The sequence below is a fragment of the Pelecanus crispus genome, chromosome 3 (genome assembly GCF_030463565.1).
Source record: "Pelecanus crispus isolate bPelCri1 chromosome 3, bPelCri1.pri, whole genome shotgun sequence".
Taxonomy (NCBI): Eukaryota; Metazoa; Chordata; class Aves; order Pelecaniformes; family Pelecanidae; genus Pelecanus; species Pelecanus crispus.
In genome coordinates this window covers 85,313,014-85,330,180 of record NC_134645.1, presented here as the reverse complement: position 1 = coordinate 85,330,180, position 17,167 = coordinate 85,313,014, and the positions used below count along the sequence as shown (strand labels likewise).

The 17,167-nt window shown below is 54.0% G+C and overlaps 1 protein-coding gene across 1 annotated transcript in view; it reads right to left on the bottom strand.

The window, feature by feature from the left end:
• SIM1 (SIM bHLH transcription factor 1) overlaps positions 1-16,815 on the bottom strand; it is a 47,273-nt gene extending 30,458 nt beyond the window's left edge. Inside the window, exons 1-8 of the mRNA XM_075707930.1 lie at positions 16,641-16,815; positions 5,668-5,750; positions 4,518-4,607; positions 4,269-4,377; positions 4,062-4,147; positions 2,628-2,827; positions 2,409-2,515; positions 1,351-1,498 (exon numbers count right to left, since the gene is read on the bottom strand). Coding sequence (XP_075564045.1) covers positions 1,351-1,498; positions 2,409-2,515; positions 2,628-2,827; positions 4,062-4,147; positions 4,269-4,377; positions 4,518-4,607; positions 5,668-5,750; positions 16,641-16,815 — 998 coding nt within the window. The remainder of the gene's footprint in view (positions 1-1,350; positions 1,499-2,408; positions 2,516-2,627; positions 2,828-4,061; positions 4,148-4,268; positions 4,378-4,517; positions 4,608-5,667; positions 5,751-16,640) is intronic.
• Positions 16,816-17,167: the final 352 nt, after the last annotated feature.

Genomic DNA, 17,167 nt, shown 5'->3' with positions numbered 1-17,167 from the left:
CTGAGAGCACGATGCCCCGTGTCACTTTAGGTTCCAACGTAGTCGCAACGCCGGCGCTGCGATCCGCATCCCCTTCCCCGCGCCACCAGCCGCGCCTGCACACACCACCAGGGCCGTCGCCTCCGTAAGGAGCCACTTCATTTTGGGAAGCACGTCTTAAAGCCGGCCACCAAACCACTCGCCACCTGTGCATGCACGAAACCCGCAACGGCAAGGTCGTGATGCTGCCATCGCCGCAGTTTTGGGGCGGGGGGTGCCTCTCAGGCGTTTCCAACCCCTACATTTGCCTGCAGGATAAAAAATGAGCAACGGAACAGAGGAATATTCAGCCCCTAGGATCAACGAGGTGCTGCCGACCTGACCGGCCCTGCGCTCCTAATGAGGCACCACTACTGCCGTGTCCAGAGGAGACGCCAATAATCACAGTGATAAACACTTCCAAACAGCCCGCCCCAGCTTCCCCTCCCTCACTGGGCCTCGGTGTTTCAGTTTAAGCAGCATAGGTAGAGCACAACCTAGCAATCCCCAAATACAAGGAGATGGGTTGAGATATACGGTGTCTCCGCAGTCACTTTTATTTTATTTTATTTTATTTTATTTTTTTATTTTATTTTATTTATTTTATTTTATTTTAAGTTTAACTGACCCTTCTGGTCACCAACTTTCTTTGTGGTTCACTGTAAGGATCGCTCTCCAAGAACAAAAAAGAAATCTCGGAGCTTTGATAGAGACTCTGGATGAAATTAAGAACTTCAAACCCCAGATTTTTGAAAAGAAAAACAGATGTCCTGTTTGTTGAGTATAAATAACTCCGTACGTGGAAACCTTTTTTTTTTTTTTTTTTTTTTTTTTACGCTGCATTAAATTTTATTTAATGCTGGGTGCATTTAAGCTAAAAAAAGGAGGGGGGGGAGGGGAGGCAGCAAAATATGTGGGTGACAAACCTCTAAATCTTTTCCCCTCTCGGAAAAGAAAGAAAGAGGCAGACGGGAAACCCTTCATCTAGATGAAAGCGTTCAGTGTGTTTCCTAGCAGACCTGGCGAGCCTGCCCTGGTCAGTGCGGCAGCGAGGGGGCTTAGCAACCGTGCTCGGGGGAGAGGAGGGCGGGAGGAGCGGCCCGCGGCCCCCGGCCCCGGCCCCGGCCCCCAGCCCCGGCCCGCAGCGCTGCCCGCCGCTGGGCGCACAGGGCAGGTGCCCGCCGCGGGCGCTCGGCTGCGCTCGGCCCCGTTCGGCTGCGCTCGGCCCCGTTCGGCTGCGCTCGGCCGCGCTCGGGTCCGCTCGGCCCCGCTCGGGTCCGCTCGGCCCCGCTCGGCCCCGCGCAACTTGGAGCGGCCCTCGGGCTGACTTACGTGAGGACGTAGTTGACGCTGACGATGCAGTGCGGGCGGGAGGAGCGGCTGTTGTGCACGATGGTGGCGTAGCTCTGCACCCACACCCAGCCGCCGTGCTTGGCCAGGAAGCGGTAGTACTTGGTGGTCACTTGCCCTTTCACCAGCACTGCGGGGAGAAAGCAGGGACAGCCTCAGCGCAGCTCCCGCCTCCCGCCGGCCCTGGGAAGGGGGCGCGCACCCCCCAGATCCCCGTGGGCGAGGAGGGGGACTGGGAACCCCTTAGCATGACATTGGGAAGCAGCGTGGACCGAAGCCCCCGTGGGCAAGGGTGGTGGAGACCCCCGGGCAGGGCTGGTCTCAGTCCCTGGGAGTCGGGCCGCTCGTTATCAAAGGCTGTTCGGGGAGATTGGTGGGGCAGGGGGAGTACACCGTGGGGGCTGAATCCCCCCACCCACCCCCACCCCGACATATCGTCACCGAGATTTAGTTCTATAAATCTGGCTTTGGGGTTTAGCTCTTCTCGTTACATTCTCTATAAGGAAACTTACCGGAAATTAATATCCTTTTTATTCATCTATCCATGTACTAATGTCATCATGATATCAAAATAGAATAAAGAACAGCTCTCCGAATCGGGCTCACTACTGCAGTCAAAATTAGATACACAGATAAGAGTTGTGAGACGTGATGGAAGTGGAACAAAAGTATTTGGATTTCACTGGCATGGCTTTTTGGAGCAAGAAAAAAGGGGGTTTTTTCTAATGGGAATTTGAAGTGAACTGAGCACCTGAGGTTTGTGCAGGGGAGTCCTTGTCCTACAGCTGGGAGCTGAGGAGGGAAAACCAGCCTTTCACAGCCGATCCCCTCCAGTTCCCTCCTGCCTCCAGCTCGGAGTTCAGCCTCTAACGACTTGATTCATTAAAAGCTGCTGCAGCTTTTGCTCATTCTCCCCTACAGTGAGCTGGCTTTTCCCATTCGGACCTAGAAGTAAATCCTGACGAACCCCAAATCCATCTGCTGAGGGAGAAGGCGGGGGGGCGAGGGGCAGGGTCTCTACAAGAACATCATCTCCTTACGCAAGTGATGCGCGCATCGCAGGTGGAAGGTGTCACAGCCGTGGACGTGGTGGTAAAGGGTCTTCTCTATCAAGTCCTGGGGCTCGTAACCTGTTAGCTCGGCTACCCTGCAAGAGACACAAGCAGCAAATAGCAGCGGGTGAGAGGACAGGAGACGAGGCCCCGAGGAGAGGAAGGGAGGGGCTAGGGGAATAGATTTGGAAATAACCCCGGCTCTACCTGGAGTCTAAGAATATGAGCTTCATGTCTAGGCTGGCCCGAAACATGAACATATTGCTGTGGAGCTTGATCTCCGTCACGGCGCTGGGCGGCAGCGAGTGGCCCACGGCGACCAAGCCAACGTTTTGGTAGCAGCCGTCGAAAGGGGACATGTCCAGGCTGTACTGGCGGATCTTCAGGTACCCACTGCAGTGAATGACCTGCCGGAGACACCGCAAAGCTAGGGGGCTGCCTGGCAGCGGGGGAGGCTGTGCTGTGCCAGGTGTCCTTCCCCATGGAGGGGACCTGGACAGCCCAGGAGGGCACCCAGACAGCCCGGGAGGGCACCCAGACAGCCAAGGAGGGCACCCGGACGGGCCAGCCCACTGGCCCGGCTGGAGCCGGTGTGGCCGCTGGGTGCCCCAGAGTCGCTGCCCCGCACCAGCGCTTCAGCAAAGCGGCACTGCCTGCCGTTTTTCTGCTCTTCTGTTTGGGTTTTTTTCCATGCGATAGTTCAGCACTGATCTAAGGCCCATTAAAGTCAACGAGATTTTTTTTTTTTTTCCACTGACTCAAGTGGGTTTTGGACCACCTCCTAACTACGCTTTTATTATTCTTCTAAAAAGGAAAGACGCGGAAGTGCCAAGCCAGTTACAACACTGTAATGAAGAGTGTATGCGTGTGAGAGAAAGAGTTTACATGTGTGCGTATGTCACATATGTAAGATATGTCTATTATACAGATAGAGCAGACGGGATCCGTACTCAGAAGGTGTCTTTGGACGTAGATTTAGGTATGTCTCCTAAATGTATCCTTGCGTATGACTGCTGTGTACTTCCAGTCTTACTTGGCTATCATTAGGGTGTTTCTTCCTGGAGTAATTTCAACAGATGTTCTACTGCACGTCGTGGCACAACATCTCCTTGGGTTATAGGTACCACTGCTCTCCGGCGTTGTGCGGCTGACACAAAAGCGGGGAGAAGGTGGTAGAACGGGGGCTGTCCCCACCGAGGAGCCCTGAGCAGAACCATGTGAAACACCTGGGGCAAAAACCTTGACTTGGAGAGTCAGAGCCCTTGAAGCTGACGAGTTACACAATAAAGAAAGAAATTAACCCAGGGCTCCCACTGTGTCACCTGACAGCTTCCACAAACACCTCGGGAACGTCAGTGGTTATGAGAGATTCGGTTTAAAAAGCGAAATAAAACAAAAAACCCCACGGGGAGCTCCATTGCTTGGTTTTGTGGTTTGAGCTCTTTAACCTGAAACTCCGAGAGAAATTCTGGCTCTGGACCACATGAAAGAGAACCGGGCTGGGACGGCCCCCGCGGGCAGAGGGCTCATCCCCACTCCCGTCCCCGTTTTCGCCGCCCGCCCAGCGTGCTCGGCGCTGCCGGAGCAGGGGTGCAGGAAGGTTGGGGGGGCATGGGGGGTGTCCCAGCCGTGGGCACGCACCTTGTAGCCCCCGCAGGTCAGGCCCGCATTCCTCTTGGCCAGGACGCACTTCATCCTCAGGAAAAAGGACCTCTCGATCTCGTACTCTGGGAGGGGGGAAAGGCAGAGGTGGGGTGAGCAGCGGGCTCCGCCGCCCCTGCGCGGTCCCCTCCGCGGCCACGCAGGCCAAGCAGGGGGGCTCGGGGGGCGGAGGGCTGTGTACTTTACCCTGCACAAAGTGCGAGTGGTAGGGCTGGTGGGCCGTGAGCACCGCCGTCATCTCGTCGTGGTCGGCGGGGTGGATGTACTCGTAAATGCTATTGCCGGTCAGCTCTACCTGTGAGACAGGAGGAGGAGGAGGAGGAGGAGGGGGCGGAAGGGGTTCATCGCCGGCACCGCTCACCCTCCCCGCATGCACCTCCCCTGGCAGCCAGGGGGAGCAGGCAGGGACGGGGGGTAGCAGCCCCCCCAGCGTACCTGCGACAAGCCCAGGTGCACCGAGGCGGTCTCCGAGATGTACATGATCTTGCCATCTGGAGCCACGACAAATATGAAACCGTCCAACGTCTGCAGAAAAGGGTTGAGGGGAGGGAAGTATAAATACATCAATAGATAGACGGATAGATCCACCCATGAAGACAGATCCATGAAGTACCTGTCCCTCGGATTTATTTTAGCAAACAGGCATCCCTCTTCAGACTGTGATTATTCAAAAAGTTGGAAGGAAATGGTCAAGTCCCACACAGGAATCCTTCTAAAGCTCCTGGACCCCTGAGATACAACCCACTTCTTAGACGGGGCCGAGCGCTAAAGTAATGCAAAGTTCCTGGGAAGTATCTAAGAAGAGGTCCTGCCAAGCTGATGATTAATATGTTGGTCCCAGAAATCCTCGATATTCCTACCCCATTTCAAATATCACTGGGGGTTTAGCGCTTGGATGTTTGCTAAGGAGACTTTAAGTGAGCGAGGAGGATCTAAAACTCTCCGCAGTGTAAATACGGGACGACACAATTTGTCAGGCACGTTTCAGCAGGCATAGGTGGGACTTCTGGGTGTGCCAAGGGCAGAACAGGCCCCCAGAAGGCCACACAACCCCACCAAAAATGCACGGTGATGGCAACCGCTAATATTCCGTAATATTTCAGACCGCAGTGAGTTTTCAAATGTGTCCTACCTGATTTGTGTCTATGCTAATGTGTCTGTGCTAATGTGCCTGCTGAGCCCTTCTGTCCAGCACCGCCTCCTCCAACTTGTCTCTAGGGCCTCTCCCTGCCTCTACACCACCCTGAAGCTCAGTGCATTGCCGGGACATGTCACCTTGTTAATAATTTGGGGAAAAGTCATGCTCCTGTTCTCTGGTCCCAGAAGGCACACTGGGATACGCTGCGGACCCTGTGTTGGCCAGTGCTGGGGCAAAGGAGCCGGAGGTGGCAAAGCACAACCCCATTACAAGGGACGACATTTAGCCACGACGGTTCGTATTTCTGAAGTCCGTCCCCCCTCCCTTTTTTTCTTTACTAAACATGTGAACAGTTAAAAATTAGTCAAGGTGACAATTAAAAGCTCAGAAGAGGGAATGATTTCTTTAATCATTAATACCATACAGCTGTCGTTTCCAGACCAGTACCTGCAAAAGATGGGATCCCAGTTCCCGTCCAACATTATCCAGCGGGCTGGTTCGGCTAGAGTGGCCCCAGGCTTCTCCAAGTCCTGTTTATTTAAGACACACACACACAAAAAAGTGAGGTGAGGAGGCGAAAAATTGACTCGTGTTGGTCTGCTGGAGAGGAACTTTTTTTTTTAATTTTTGCGCTTGTATTCGCTCTAAAACATGTATACATCTAATCTTTGGAAAACTGGACATGATTTTGTTGCACAGAGGAGCCTCTTTCGTGGATTTTTTTCTCTCCCGTGAGAGAAGAATTCCAAAATACCTATTTGGAGTTAACGATGAAGTTCATTCCTAAGACCTAAGTGCAAGATAAAAGGGCTTTTCAGTGCTGCCTTCGGCTACTGGGAACTGGCTCCTTGAACTTCGGGGAAAGCGCCTTCCTCCTAACGCCACCGAAGGGATCCTGGACAGCACTGAGAGCTATTTAAAACGAAAGCGGGGGGTGCGCTGGGGGAAGCCTTTGATGTCGAGAGAAGGATGCGGTTAACGTGGCACGACGGTGGCTGGGAAGAGCAACCTCCCGGCGGCGGGCGGGCCGGTCCTGCCAGCGCCCGAGCGCTGCCCGCGGGGGGTCCCCCCGTGTCCCCCCCCTCAACGCAGGAGGCAGAGCTCGGCCTCAACCTGCCGGGCAATTAGCCAGCAGGCTTTGGAGGGGGAGGGAGAGGGATGGGCTTAGACCCCCGCCTCCTGCTCGCCAGAGAGCACTTTCCGGTTGGATCTGTGACCTCCTGCTTCTTTCGCTCTTCGGGGCCACCGTCCTCTCACCTGGAAGGGCTGTAATTCCCTGTTTGGGGAGGGGGAGAGGAGCGAGCTGATGCGACTCCTCCAGCTCTGCCCGTCTTCCCCTTCAGTGATCCCCGCTCAAGCCCACGGAAAGCAAGCTACCTGCCGCCAAGCCGAACGCAGTTTGGCGGCTTCTGGGGCATGGCCCGTCCTCCCCCCTGCCCCACGGAGCCGGGTCTCCGGGATTCACCTCCCTCCCCACCATCCCTCCTCCCCGCGGCTCTGGCAGGCGGGATGGCTCTGGCTGCAGAAGGGATGACCTGCCTCCAAAAAGCCCCCTCCAGAAATGAACCTCTCCGGACCTGTCTAATGTTTCAGACGCCGCTTGTTTTCTCCTATGCAAAGCGGGGAAGAATAAAAGCCAGATGGAAATGACTCCACCGGAGTGAAACTATTTATGGGCGATGCCTTTTCACAGTGGTGTTGCTGAAATAATTCAAACGGGGCGGCTAAAACTTTTTACGCCTCTGCCATGAAATAAGGCTCAGCCTGACACGCACAGACAGTAAGATGAAGTAAAAGGGAGGGAAAAAAAATACAAACCCTGATTGATGGCTGGGGTGCGGATCGCTCGGGGGAGGCGAGAGCCGAGCCGGCGAGGTCTCCCTCCCGCAGGGCGGGCTCGGGGAAGGCAAGACCCCGTTTTCCGGCTATTTCGAGGCAAACAGGCGAGGTGGCGACAGCAGGCAGCCGCGGCCATTCCTCGCTATTGACCGGCTTCACCCAGGTGTTCGCCGGTCTAAACAAAGCTAACGATTTCCTCCGCGCTCTTTGAACGGGGCACCCCACGGCGGCCTTCGCCCGCCACCGCCGAAGCGATGCTCCCCTCTCGTCCCCACCTTCCCCTTTCTTCTCCCCCCTTCCTCGGCCACCTCTTCACCCCAAACTGCCTCTTCACCGCTCCTACACTCCTCTCCTTCCCCCGTAACTTCGCAGCCCCACAAAGGCAGGAGCATCTCTCTAGCCTGGCCCCCGCCCCGCAGCCCCAGCGCGTACCAGGGTGCCAGACAGAAACGGGCTCCTTCCCATCAATTCCTCCACGCCAGTTAACGGGGACCCAGTGACTTTTTCCTGACTCCCTGGGCTTCCCTCCCGGCTGCGCCCTGCGGAGCGGGTGGACCCGCGGGGCATGCACCGGGCGCTCCGCAGGCACCTCTGTCCGCCCCCCTCCCCGGGGGAGCCAGCCGCCGGGACGGAGGGTCACACCCCCCCCCCCCCCCCCCGAAATCAGCAAGGAGCTGGCAAATCTTGCACAGCTTCCAGGGAAAGAGATAAAATCCCTCTGTATATTGGGGGTTTTTTTTGTTTGTTTTGTTTGGTTTTGGGGGGGTGGGGTTTTTTTCCTTTTTTTAAATTTTTTTTTTTATTCTCCGAGCTCCTCAGAGGTTTCTCCGCTGGGGAGCCAGGACGGCCCTAGAGCAGAGGCGGCCAAGGCGGCTCCTTGCCCCGTTCCCCCACCTGGAGGGACATCTGAATGACGGGTTTCTGTATTCAGGGCTGAATCTGCGCTCCCCGCCTATGATTTAAGTTGTTTATTAATCGAAGTTTACGGCCCTAATTATTCTTCTTCTAAAAGGGAAAATAACCCGACCCCGGCGGGTTAATGATCAGCTCACGGGCATTACAGGTTAACCTCGCCCCGGGAAGGCGGTTCTTCACGGGGCGCTGAACTCCTCGCTGTGTTTCGGGTGGAAACCCCGCGCTGCTGGGCTGTGTCTGTTAATGGTTTATAATTAAACGTTTTCACTTGTCTACCTGAACCGGCTTTTTGAAATCCTCTCACATGAGGCGATTCTTTGTACGTCCCAGATGTTTCAGCACTTTCAAGTCGGAGACTATTTCTGTTCATCGCCAAGCCCAGCCTCTCCCAAATCGACGGGCTCTCCTGATGCTCCTTAAATACTGTTGTTAAAGATTATACGAGAAAACCTCTCCATTAATATTCCCTTTTATTTTTCCCCGTCTATTCGCTTTAACATCCAATTTCCTTTTATCGAGGGGACAAACTGATTTCTTGCACTTGACCTACCGCAGAAAACTCTGCAAATGCTTTGACTGTCTATTTAAAACAAAACAAGGAAATCAGCTCTCCCTTTTGCTTCAGGATTACGCTTGGAAACAAGATCTAAAGATTCTCTTGTAATTTGCAGAGCCAACAGCATAATAGGTTTGGAATAGAAACAAGCAGCTTTGTGAGGGGAAGGATAACTAAATCGTTTTTAGGCAAAGGATTTTCCCAGCTAAAGTGGCCGAAGACAAAGCAAAACATAATCTATTTTGGAAGATTTCCAAGATATGCCACATTAACCTTAGCAGATAAAATTTGCTTTCTTCCCTGCGTCTCCTCCCCCACCAAGGTCTGGTTTATCATATTTACATAAGTAGCCTTAGAAGGGATGTATCTATTACGGATCTAAGGAGCTAGCGAGCTCACGTTTCATTTGGAAATAGAGGCGAACTTTTACTGTTGCTTAATACTTGATGCATTGTAGAACCATTTCCATTTAAATACCCCCGACCCACGGATTACCTCAATGGACTGGCTGCATGGGTTTTGTAATTTCCTGAAAATGAGATTTCGATTTATAAAACAAGAAACCAATTAGTAACCAAATGAGGCGAAGTAGATCCACTAAAATTGACCTAATCCCACAGGCACCATTTAGGCCAGTTCTTGGCGAATGAATGATGAGCAACCGTCTAGCGTAAGCTCAAGGCATCATCCAGCTGTGTTATTCAAGCAGCAAAAATAAATGGATCGAGCTTTTCTTTAGGAATGAATTTGATACTCTTGACAAAATACAGATTATAGGCTGCTACCTAACAATCCCCTCCACTCGAGGATTTTTAGGTTGGGTTGGTTTTTTTTTTTTTTTCCTGAGAAGATAAGCAATTTGGGCCACAAGAAAGGGTCCACCGTCAGGAGGAGAAGAAAAAAGGGAAGAAAAAAAAAAAAAAAGGCAAGACATTTTAGCCAGGCTTTTGGTTATTTTGCGAACAAGAGTCTCGTTACTTAACCACATGCGCCGAGACTGCGCGGATCCTGCTCGGAGCAAGCGTGCTGACTCATCGTTTCTCTCAGCACTTCCCAATGGAAAACCACTGCGCTTTCCACATCACAAACCGTCTCCGTCGCTTTCACGGGACAGCCACACCGGCCAGTCCGTGTGAAATGCCTTCTCCCCCGCCGTGCCCACCCCCGGCACTAGGCGAGCCGGTCCCCACCGGGGGCCTGCCCCCCACGCCAGCCTCCCGGCCAGCGCCGCAGCGTTGGGCTGCGTGGGCCCCGTCCTTCCCCTCATCGGTTGATTGATGCGAGCCTTGATGCCGGCAGCCAATGGAGGGGTTGGGTGGGTATCGTCCCTACCCAGCGGCGATATTGTCGCAAGAAGCTCCTCTGTCCCACGGAAGGGGGAAGAGATTCCTCAGTCATTTCTAATCTGGTCTAGGCAAAGAGGGGGGAAGGCAGGCGCAGGGAAATGAGACTCCAGGAGGCCCGGGCAGCTCCTTGGCCCTGGTTGATCTCCGGGTTACTTGTCCCTCTGCGAGCATCTGCAGCGCAGAACCCACCTCGACCCCCTCTTTTGTCTGGCAATAGCACAGGGGGGCGGAGGGGGGGGGGGGGGGGCGGCGGTGGGGGTGGGGTGGCCAGAAGATGCAAGCCCTTATCTACTTTGTGTTGATTTGCCGGCTTTTAAAAGCGGTTACTCCGATTGCCCCAACGGACTATCCGTCAGGAAATCCCAGCGCAATCCGGATTCACGGTAGCGCAAACAGCGGCAGAGCGGGCGATTTGACGTCCCCGTTTTAAAAATCACTTAGCGGAGGGCCCAGCCTGAGCTCCAGATCCGCTCCTCTCGGGGGCCAGGCTTTGAGGGGCAGCTATCTCCGGGGGACACGCACACACACACGACACGGACGGACCCCTGGGGACCCCTCCCCCGGGGACCTGCCCCTGCGTCCCGGCCCGGCCGCACCGCCCGGCGAGGCCCACGGGCGCGGTCAGCGGGGCGAGGCCCACGGAAGCCGTGCACGCCCGCTTGGATGCTGGCCTGGAGACGGGGCCCCGTAGGCAGAGTTTCCTCCTGTTGCTGAGGACGGGAAGAGGGAGAGGCGCGGGGGGCTCGCCCGGGGGCAGCCCGCTGCTGCGGGGCCGCGCTGGGCGGCGGGGCAGCAGCGGGGGCTCTTGCTCAAGCCGGGTCCAAGGAGTTCCACCGTCCGTCTCGCTTCCAGGCGCCTCCAAAAACTCCCTCTCGGGACGGCGGCCCCCGCCGCCCCCGCTCCGGGGCTCTCCCCGCCGCCTCCCGTGGGCCGCGGCCCGGCGACGTCTCCGCTCGCTTTTGTTTCGCTGCGTTTGTTTTGCCCCTTTACCAGCCCCTCTCTGCTTATTAAGGATGGAGGGGAGGCAGCTCGCCCGCCCCGCCGGGGATGCCGACCCCGCGGAGGGCGAGGGATGCCGGACCCCCGCCCCGGGGCTCGCCCCTTCCCCGCGGCACCGAGGCGGGCCGGGCCCCCCAGCCTCCCCCCGCGGCGCTGGGGAGGCCGAGGAGGGGCGGCCCGGGCCCCGCTCCCCTCCCGTCCCCGCACGCCGGCTTCGTGCAACCTGCTCGGCGAAGCCGCTCGCACAGCTTCCCGGCGGCCGCGGGCGCTTCGCCTCCGTGTGCAGCTCGCAAAGCGGCACCTTCCCCGTCCCCGCCGCCCCTCGCTGCACCGCTGCCGCCTCACGTCCCTCCCTGCAGCTGCCCCGGGGAGAAGCGGGGCGGGGGGGGTTGTTTGGGGAGAGGGAGGCGGGACAGCTCGCTCCCCATCTTCAAGGCGATCGTTTTCCCTCGCTGCCCGGGGAAAAGGACAAATAACAGCGCCGGGAGCCGCAGGGACAGAAGCTGTACGTCCCAGTCCCCGGCAAGCGAAAAGGCAACTGGATGTTGTATCGAGGAATTAGCTTGATTCGATTAACCATTTAATTAAACAGCCTACCGCCAGCGCTCCGCTTCGCCATCGCCTAACGCCCGACAGGGCTGATTTCTCAGTTAATTTACCAGGCAGTGGTTAATGATAACTCAAAATCTCGGCCAAATGAGGCTTCTGTGAAGGAGTGGGTCGCCGTCGGAGGGTTCAGATGAAATGGAATAAGCTATGTTTAAAAAAAAAAAAAAAAAATGCTGCTCATTTCCAACTGCCCGCGGATGCCATTAGCAAGGTTTTGTAAAGATTTATTATGTCGGTAAATCACATGTGTTCATCTGAAGCAGAGATAAGTTAGCATCCCGCTTTCTTTATAAAAATAATAATAAGGGGGAAGAAAAGTCCTGTTGACTAAACAAACAACCCTATTAAGAAAACGGTAGTGGAAATAATGCCGAGACTGATTCACTCTAGAAAGAAATACCAGCATTTTGGCACACACGGGGCAACGGAATTGCGCTCTGAAATGCAAACAAACGGAACCATGACCAAATTCGGGGGGGGGGGGGGGGAGATCAGGGAAATTTTCGAGCGCCAACTATTTATTCGCTTCCACAGAAGATGCAAATTCAAATAGCCCTTATTCCGAAGAAATTGGGGAAGGAAGGGTTTGCACCAATGCACTTGCGAACACACGCTGAAAAATATCCTCTAACATTAACCCGGTCATATGTTACTAAGAGGGGAGAGGACGTTTCTAAAGAAAATATGATTTTTTTCCACTGATCTCACTTAGTATTCTTTCTAACACATAAATCTGCTTTTTCAACGATCATGCTGGTAGTTTAGTTCTGCACTTCACATTTTAAGTTCACATCAAAACTGGAATTAAACAGAGAGGCAGCGTGGAGAGTAAACTGCAGCTTAAATGAGAAAAACTTCTGTAAGAAAATAAACACTGAAACCTAATGCTCAATCATTTCCCTTAGCAGTAAGAAAAACAGCATTAAATCACCTATCCACGTGGGAAACTGGTGTTTTTTTTTTTTCCTGCTGATCTCTTCCCCCTTTAAAATAAAACAAGATTAAGGGTTTCAATATTGAAATGTTAACCAATGATTCGGCGAAAGTTTATGTAAACGGAGCCTCTGCTTTTGTCTCGAAAATCAAACGCCTCTCCGCGCCGAAACGATCCGTCCTCAGTAGGACAGAGATTGCAAAGCTCCTTTTCCCTCTCTCTGTTCGCGTAAGAAGAATAGGACCCTCAAAATATTCCTAACTAAAAAACACCGCCCCCCCCCAAACCCCTCAACGAACCAAAAAGCTATTTATTGCGCCTCTTGAGCTTTTTTTCGTTGTTGGTTTTGATTCCGCCCCCCCCGCCCCCTTCACTTTTGGATACTGGCGAGGGTCAGTGAAGAATTGCCCCGCCAGTTACAGCGACCGGATCTTTTTTGGAAGAAAAATTCTTTTAGTCCTTCGACATCCCGGAGATTTTTCCAGACATTTTTTTGAGGCCACGTTACTTGCCATTAACTGTTTAATATTAAATTGCAATTTTAGGCTTTTTTTTTTTAATAAACATTAAGTCACGAGTGAATTTATTAGGAAGTTGTCCTTAAAAAAAAAAAAATCTTCCTTACTGTCCTCAGCGATTTAGCAGATCTTCAGCCTTTCCAAAAGCTGTCTGATCACCGAAAACTACTGTATGTCTTATAGGCTCTCTCCTCCTGAGACAGAAGATTTTTGGCACTGAAAGGATGCAAGCTACCTAAGCCGCTGAACGCTTTTCGCCCTTGACAGTTTTAATCTGCCGGAGACCTAGTAAAGTGAAATCAGGGGTAGAGAGAACAACCCAGGCGTTTTAATAGCTTGTGCGAATGACACAGCCGTTAGGAGAGGGAGCTTGTTGGGAAACCTCGCCTCGGTTTATCGAGTTTGTTCGGTGCCACCGGTTTGTGTTGCGATTTCTGGGAGTGCGACGGGAACCGCACCGCGAGGGTTCTGTGCCTGTGACTCTCCTGGCGTTCTACTGCAGAAAACTCTCCTGTTTCCAAAATGAACCCGAAATCTATCCACCTTCTCTCTCTCTAGGAACCTTTCAGACGTGAAAACGTGCAGGCGAATGCACACCGATTCTTTCCGCCTCTTCCCCTGTCCCCAGCCCCGCGTGTGCGCGGCGATGAGGAGTGTATATCTTTCCGTACGTGATTATTTACAACCAGCCCCTATGCAAGCACTCTCCGGGCAGATGGAAATTCGCTCTTGTACCGGGGAGAGGGGGTGTGAGTTACACTGGAACCGCAGCTCGCTCTTACGGAGGCAACGCTTCCCGACCCTGCCTCCTCCGAGACGCCTTTGAGTGTGTGACCCGACACTTCGCCGTGCTCCCGAGCCTCCTGCCGCCCGCCTGCAGCCCCCTGCCCAACTCACCGCCTCCGTCCCGCTGCTCGTATCGCTCTCCTCCCCAGGGAAAAACGAGCAACCGGGCCCCCCATTCAACCCATCCACCTAACCTGCCTCCTCCTTTCGGAGAGGCTTTTCCTTCGGGTGCGCCGCTTCCCTGGCTGCCGCTACCTGTCCTCCTTTCCCAGCCCAGCAATGACTTCTTTTTCTGGCTGGGGGCACCGGGAGACCGGGCTCGCCCCCGGCTCCCTCGCCTCCCCCCGCCCCCGCAGCCGGGGGAGCCGGGCGGGCCGGTGCACCGGCACAGCCGCGCCGGGAGCCCGCCCGCTCCTGCCCCTTCCCCCGCCGCCCACCCGAGGTCCCGGGGAAAATCACCCGGCCGCGGGCTCCGGCCCCCGCACAGGGCCAGGAGCCGGGAGGCCGCTCGTGGGCGAATGGCTCGAGATTAATCGCGACAGCGGCGAGCGCAGGGCAACTCCGCGGCTCCGGTGGCGGGCCGGGGTGCGCTCCCCGCCTCCTCGGAAGTACGTGGGAGGGCGAGGGAACGCGCGTGGGGCCGCCGCCAATCCTCCCGGCGCCACGCCACGCCGCGGCCCCCGCTCTCGGCCCTTTGTGCCCAGCCCGCAGAGCCCCCCCCCCCCCCACCCCCGGTCCCGCGTGGGCCCCCGCCCGCTCGGCGCCGGGCCTGCCGCGGCAGCGCGCCTCGGAGCGGCGAGCCCTTCCCCGCCTGCTCGCTGCCTCTCTTTCTAATTCGCAGTTTGCCTTTAATTAGGCTGCGCCGGCTCCGCTGCCTCCAAAAGCCCCGCTTAAGCCGCCCCCTCCGCCTCCGCGCTCGAATTAGCATCTGCTGCGGCCGGCAGCGGCCCCGGCCCCGGCGCACTTCGCCGCACGGTTCCCCAGGGCATTCAAACATCCTGAGCCGCCACCGAGGGACGGGGCTCAGCCATTCTTCTCTTCCCGTGATTACTCACAGCCTACAAGCAACACCATATGCTTCTTCTGATCAAACAACCCGCTACACAGGCGCCCGTAATTGACGAGACCTGCTCGAAATCACGCAGAAAGGTAGCCTACTGAGACCGCAGGAGTTGACAAATCATTGCTAATAATCCTTTTAGGAACATCGTGGGCATCAGAGTTTGCAAGAGCTTTATTTTTATAAAGTATGCGCTGACAGTATAAAGGACAGCTCGGTCCCCTTCGAAACACAGGGCTGCCCCGCATAATGATCTTGAAGGTGGCAGAGCACACAGAAGAGGGAAGTGGCTTCATGAAGTCTTATGATTATTTTTTTTTTAAAGGTTTCAGCTGTTACAGCTTTCACGTATCCCTTCTTTGGTTCTAAGTGACTCGGAGACATGGCGCGTTGTTTAAAGAAACTATTGCAAGATGCACCAGGTTGGAAATTACTTCCGTGGACTCTAGGTACAAGCGTTTATACGCAATCGTGTGTGTGTGGGGGGGTACCTCCCCCGGTGCAAATCACTGCCGGATTGCGTATTTACTTTTAAAAAGTAGAGTTAGGAATAATAGTTCACAGGCTCGATCAGGTTTAAAAAAAAAAAACAAAACAAAACACCAAACCAAAAAAACCCCACCAAACACAAAACCTAAGCAAAACAAAACCAGGCCGTATACCCGCTCTTGATTTGTATAACACAGCAGACAGACAGACCGACCGACCGACTCGAGGTACAGCTACAGAAACCAACGAGGGACATGTCCATATTATGTTGTTTCTTGTACACACACTTTTCAACAAAAGATGCGGCGAATTTTGTTATTAGGTTGGGGAGGGGGGCGAAGCTCTTAATACTTTTCCTTTCATGAGGGCTATCTCTAAATGGAGTTGTTCTAAATAAAAGATTCCTGAAGTATTTTTTATTTCCCACCCCCTACGTCTCATAAAAGCAATAGAGTGAGAACACAGGAGAACTTTATTTCGACTCTCTTAACTTTCTGTGCCGTTTCTGTTTTCTTGGCAGCCGGTCTAGAAGCCCCAAGACGGTGGCTTTAAATCCTCATTTTACTTAAAAGCAAGGAATACTTTATGACCCTTACGCCTGCTTTTGCTAGGCAGGCGGGACCGTCGCCGCTGCCGTGGAAGTCAACGTGAAGTTTCGCGTTGCCTGACCCTGGAGGAGAATCAGGCCCAGACTCGGACGCTGGGCTCGCAGCGTTGGGTGGGCAGGGGGATTTGAATATGGCAGAGTACAAAACGCCTGTAAACATTTTCCGAGGTCGATTAACGCCCTGACACTGCCCTACTGATCCTCAGAGCGAGACGCATCACATTCGTGATGCGATTCGGTGTGCTTGGCTTATTTATTTAGGCTGTGTGTGTGAGCACGCCTGCACGCGTGTGCGGTACCTGTGAACCGCACCTTTGCTCGAGACTTGAACTAAGGCTTTAGGACTTTGCATAGACTTATGTAAATATTTACCCATATATTAACTCCCCCCATAGTATGGCTATAAATAGGGGTGAATCGTCCCCTCTTTCGCCACGCACGTGCTTGGCGGGGGATGCACATCTTACGGGGAGACTGGGGGGGTGGGGTGGGGGGAAAAAAACCCGTGTTTGCTTTAGCAGAACACGCAGCAGAGCTCAGTGCCTTCAAGTGTTGACAAAAGCACCGTAAGTCCCCAACCCAACCTGTCATAGGAACCGAAGGGAAAGTATTTACAACAGAGAAAAGTGACAGTGGAGAGCACCCTGCCTCCGAGCACACTACCCCATGCGATTTAATTTTTTTTTTTTTTTTTTAAGTAAAAGCGACAAGCGACACCTGGATCGGAATGGAAAATAGAAGCGAATAGGTATTCCCACCTACCTTCTGGAAAAACCACCCTCATTTTTAAATAGCTGGTGGTGAGTCTGATTATGGATGCTTTGTCCAGCTGAGAGGTGATAGCAGAGGGCAGGGGTAGTAATTTAGCCAGTTCATAAAATTCACTGTTTTCTTTCTCCCGTCTAGTCCGGGCAGCATTTTTGGACTTCTCTTTCATCGTGTTTTTTTCCCCCTTCCTTCCTACAATTTAAACTCCAGAGATTCATCCAAAGGTGGAAGGGAAACTTTCAGCTGCAATTCATCTCTGCGGAGCATCAGGCAGTGATTCTGAGCGCGGCCATTACTCTGAGAAACCGTTCAGTTGCGTAAAATGCAAACAAGTATTGAAGACCAGAGAGGTGTTCTTAAAAAAAAAAAAAAAAAAAAAATTCTCTGAAAAGCAGAGTCAATCGGATGGGAAAGGCATTTATCCAATGCAGCTCAGAGACTCCAAGCAACTGCAGGGGAAAGGAAAAAAAAAAAAAAAAAGCTAGAAGCTTGCGGCACCAGACAGCAACCAAACGAGGTAT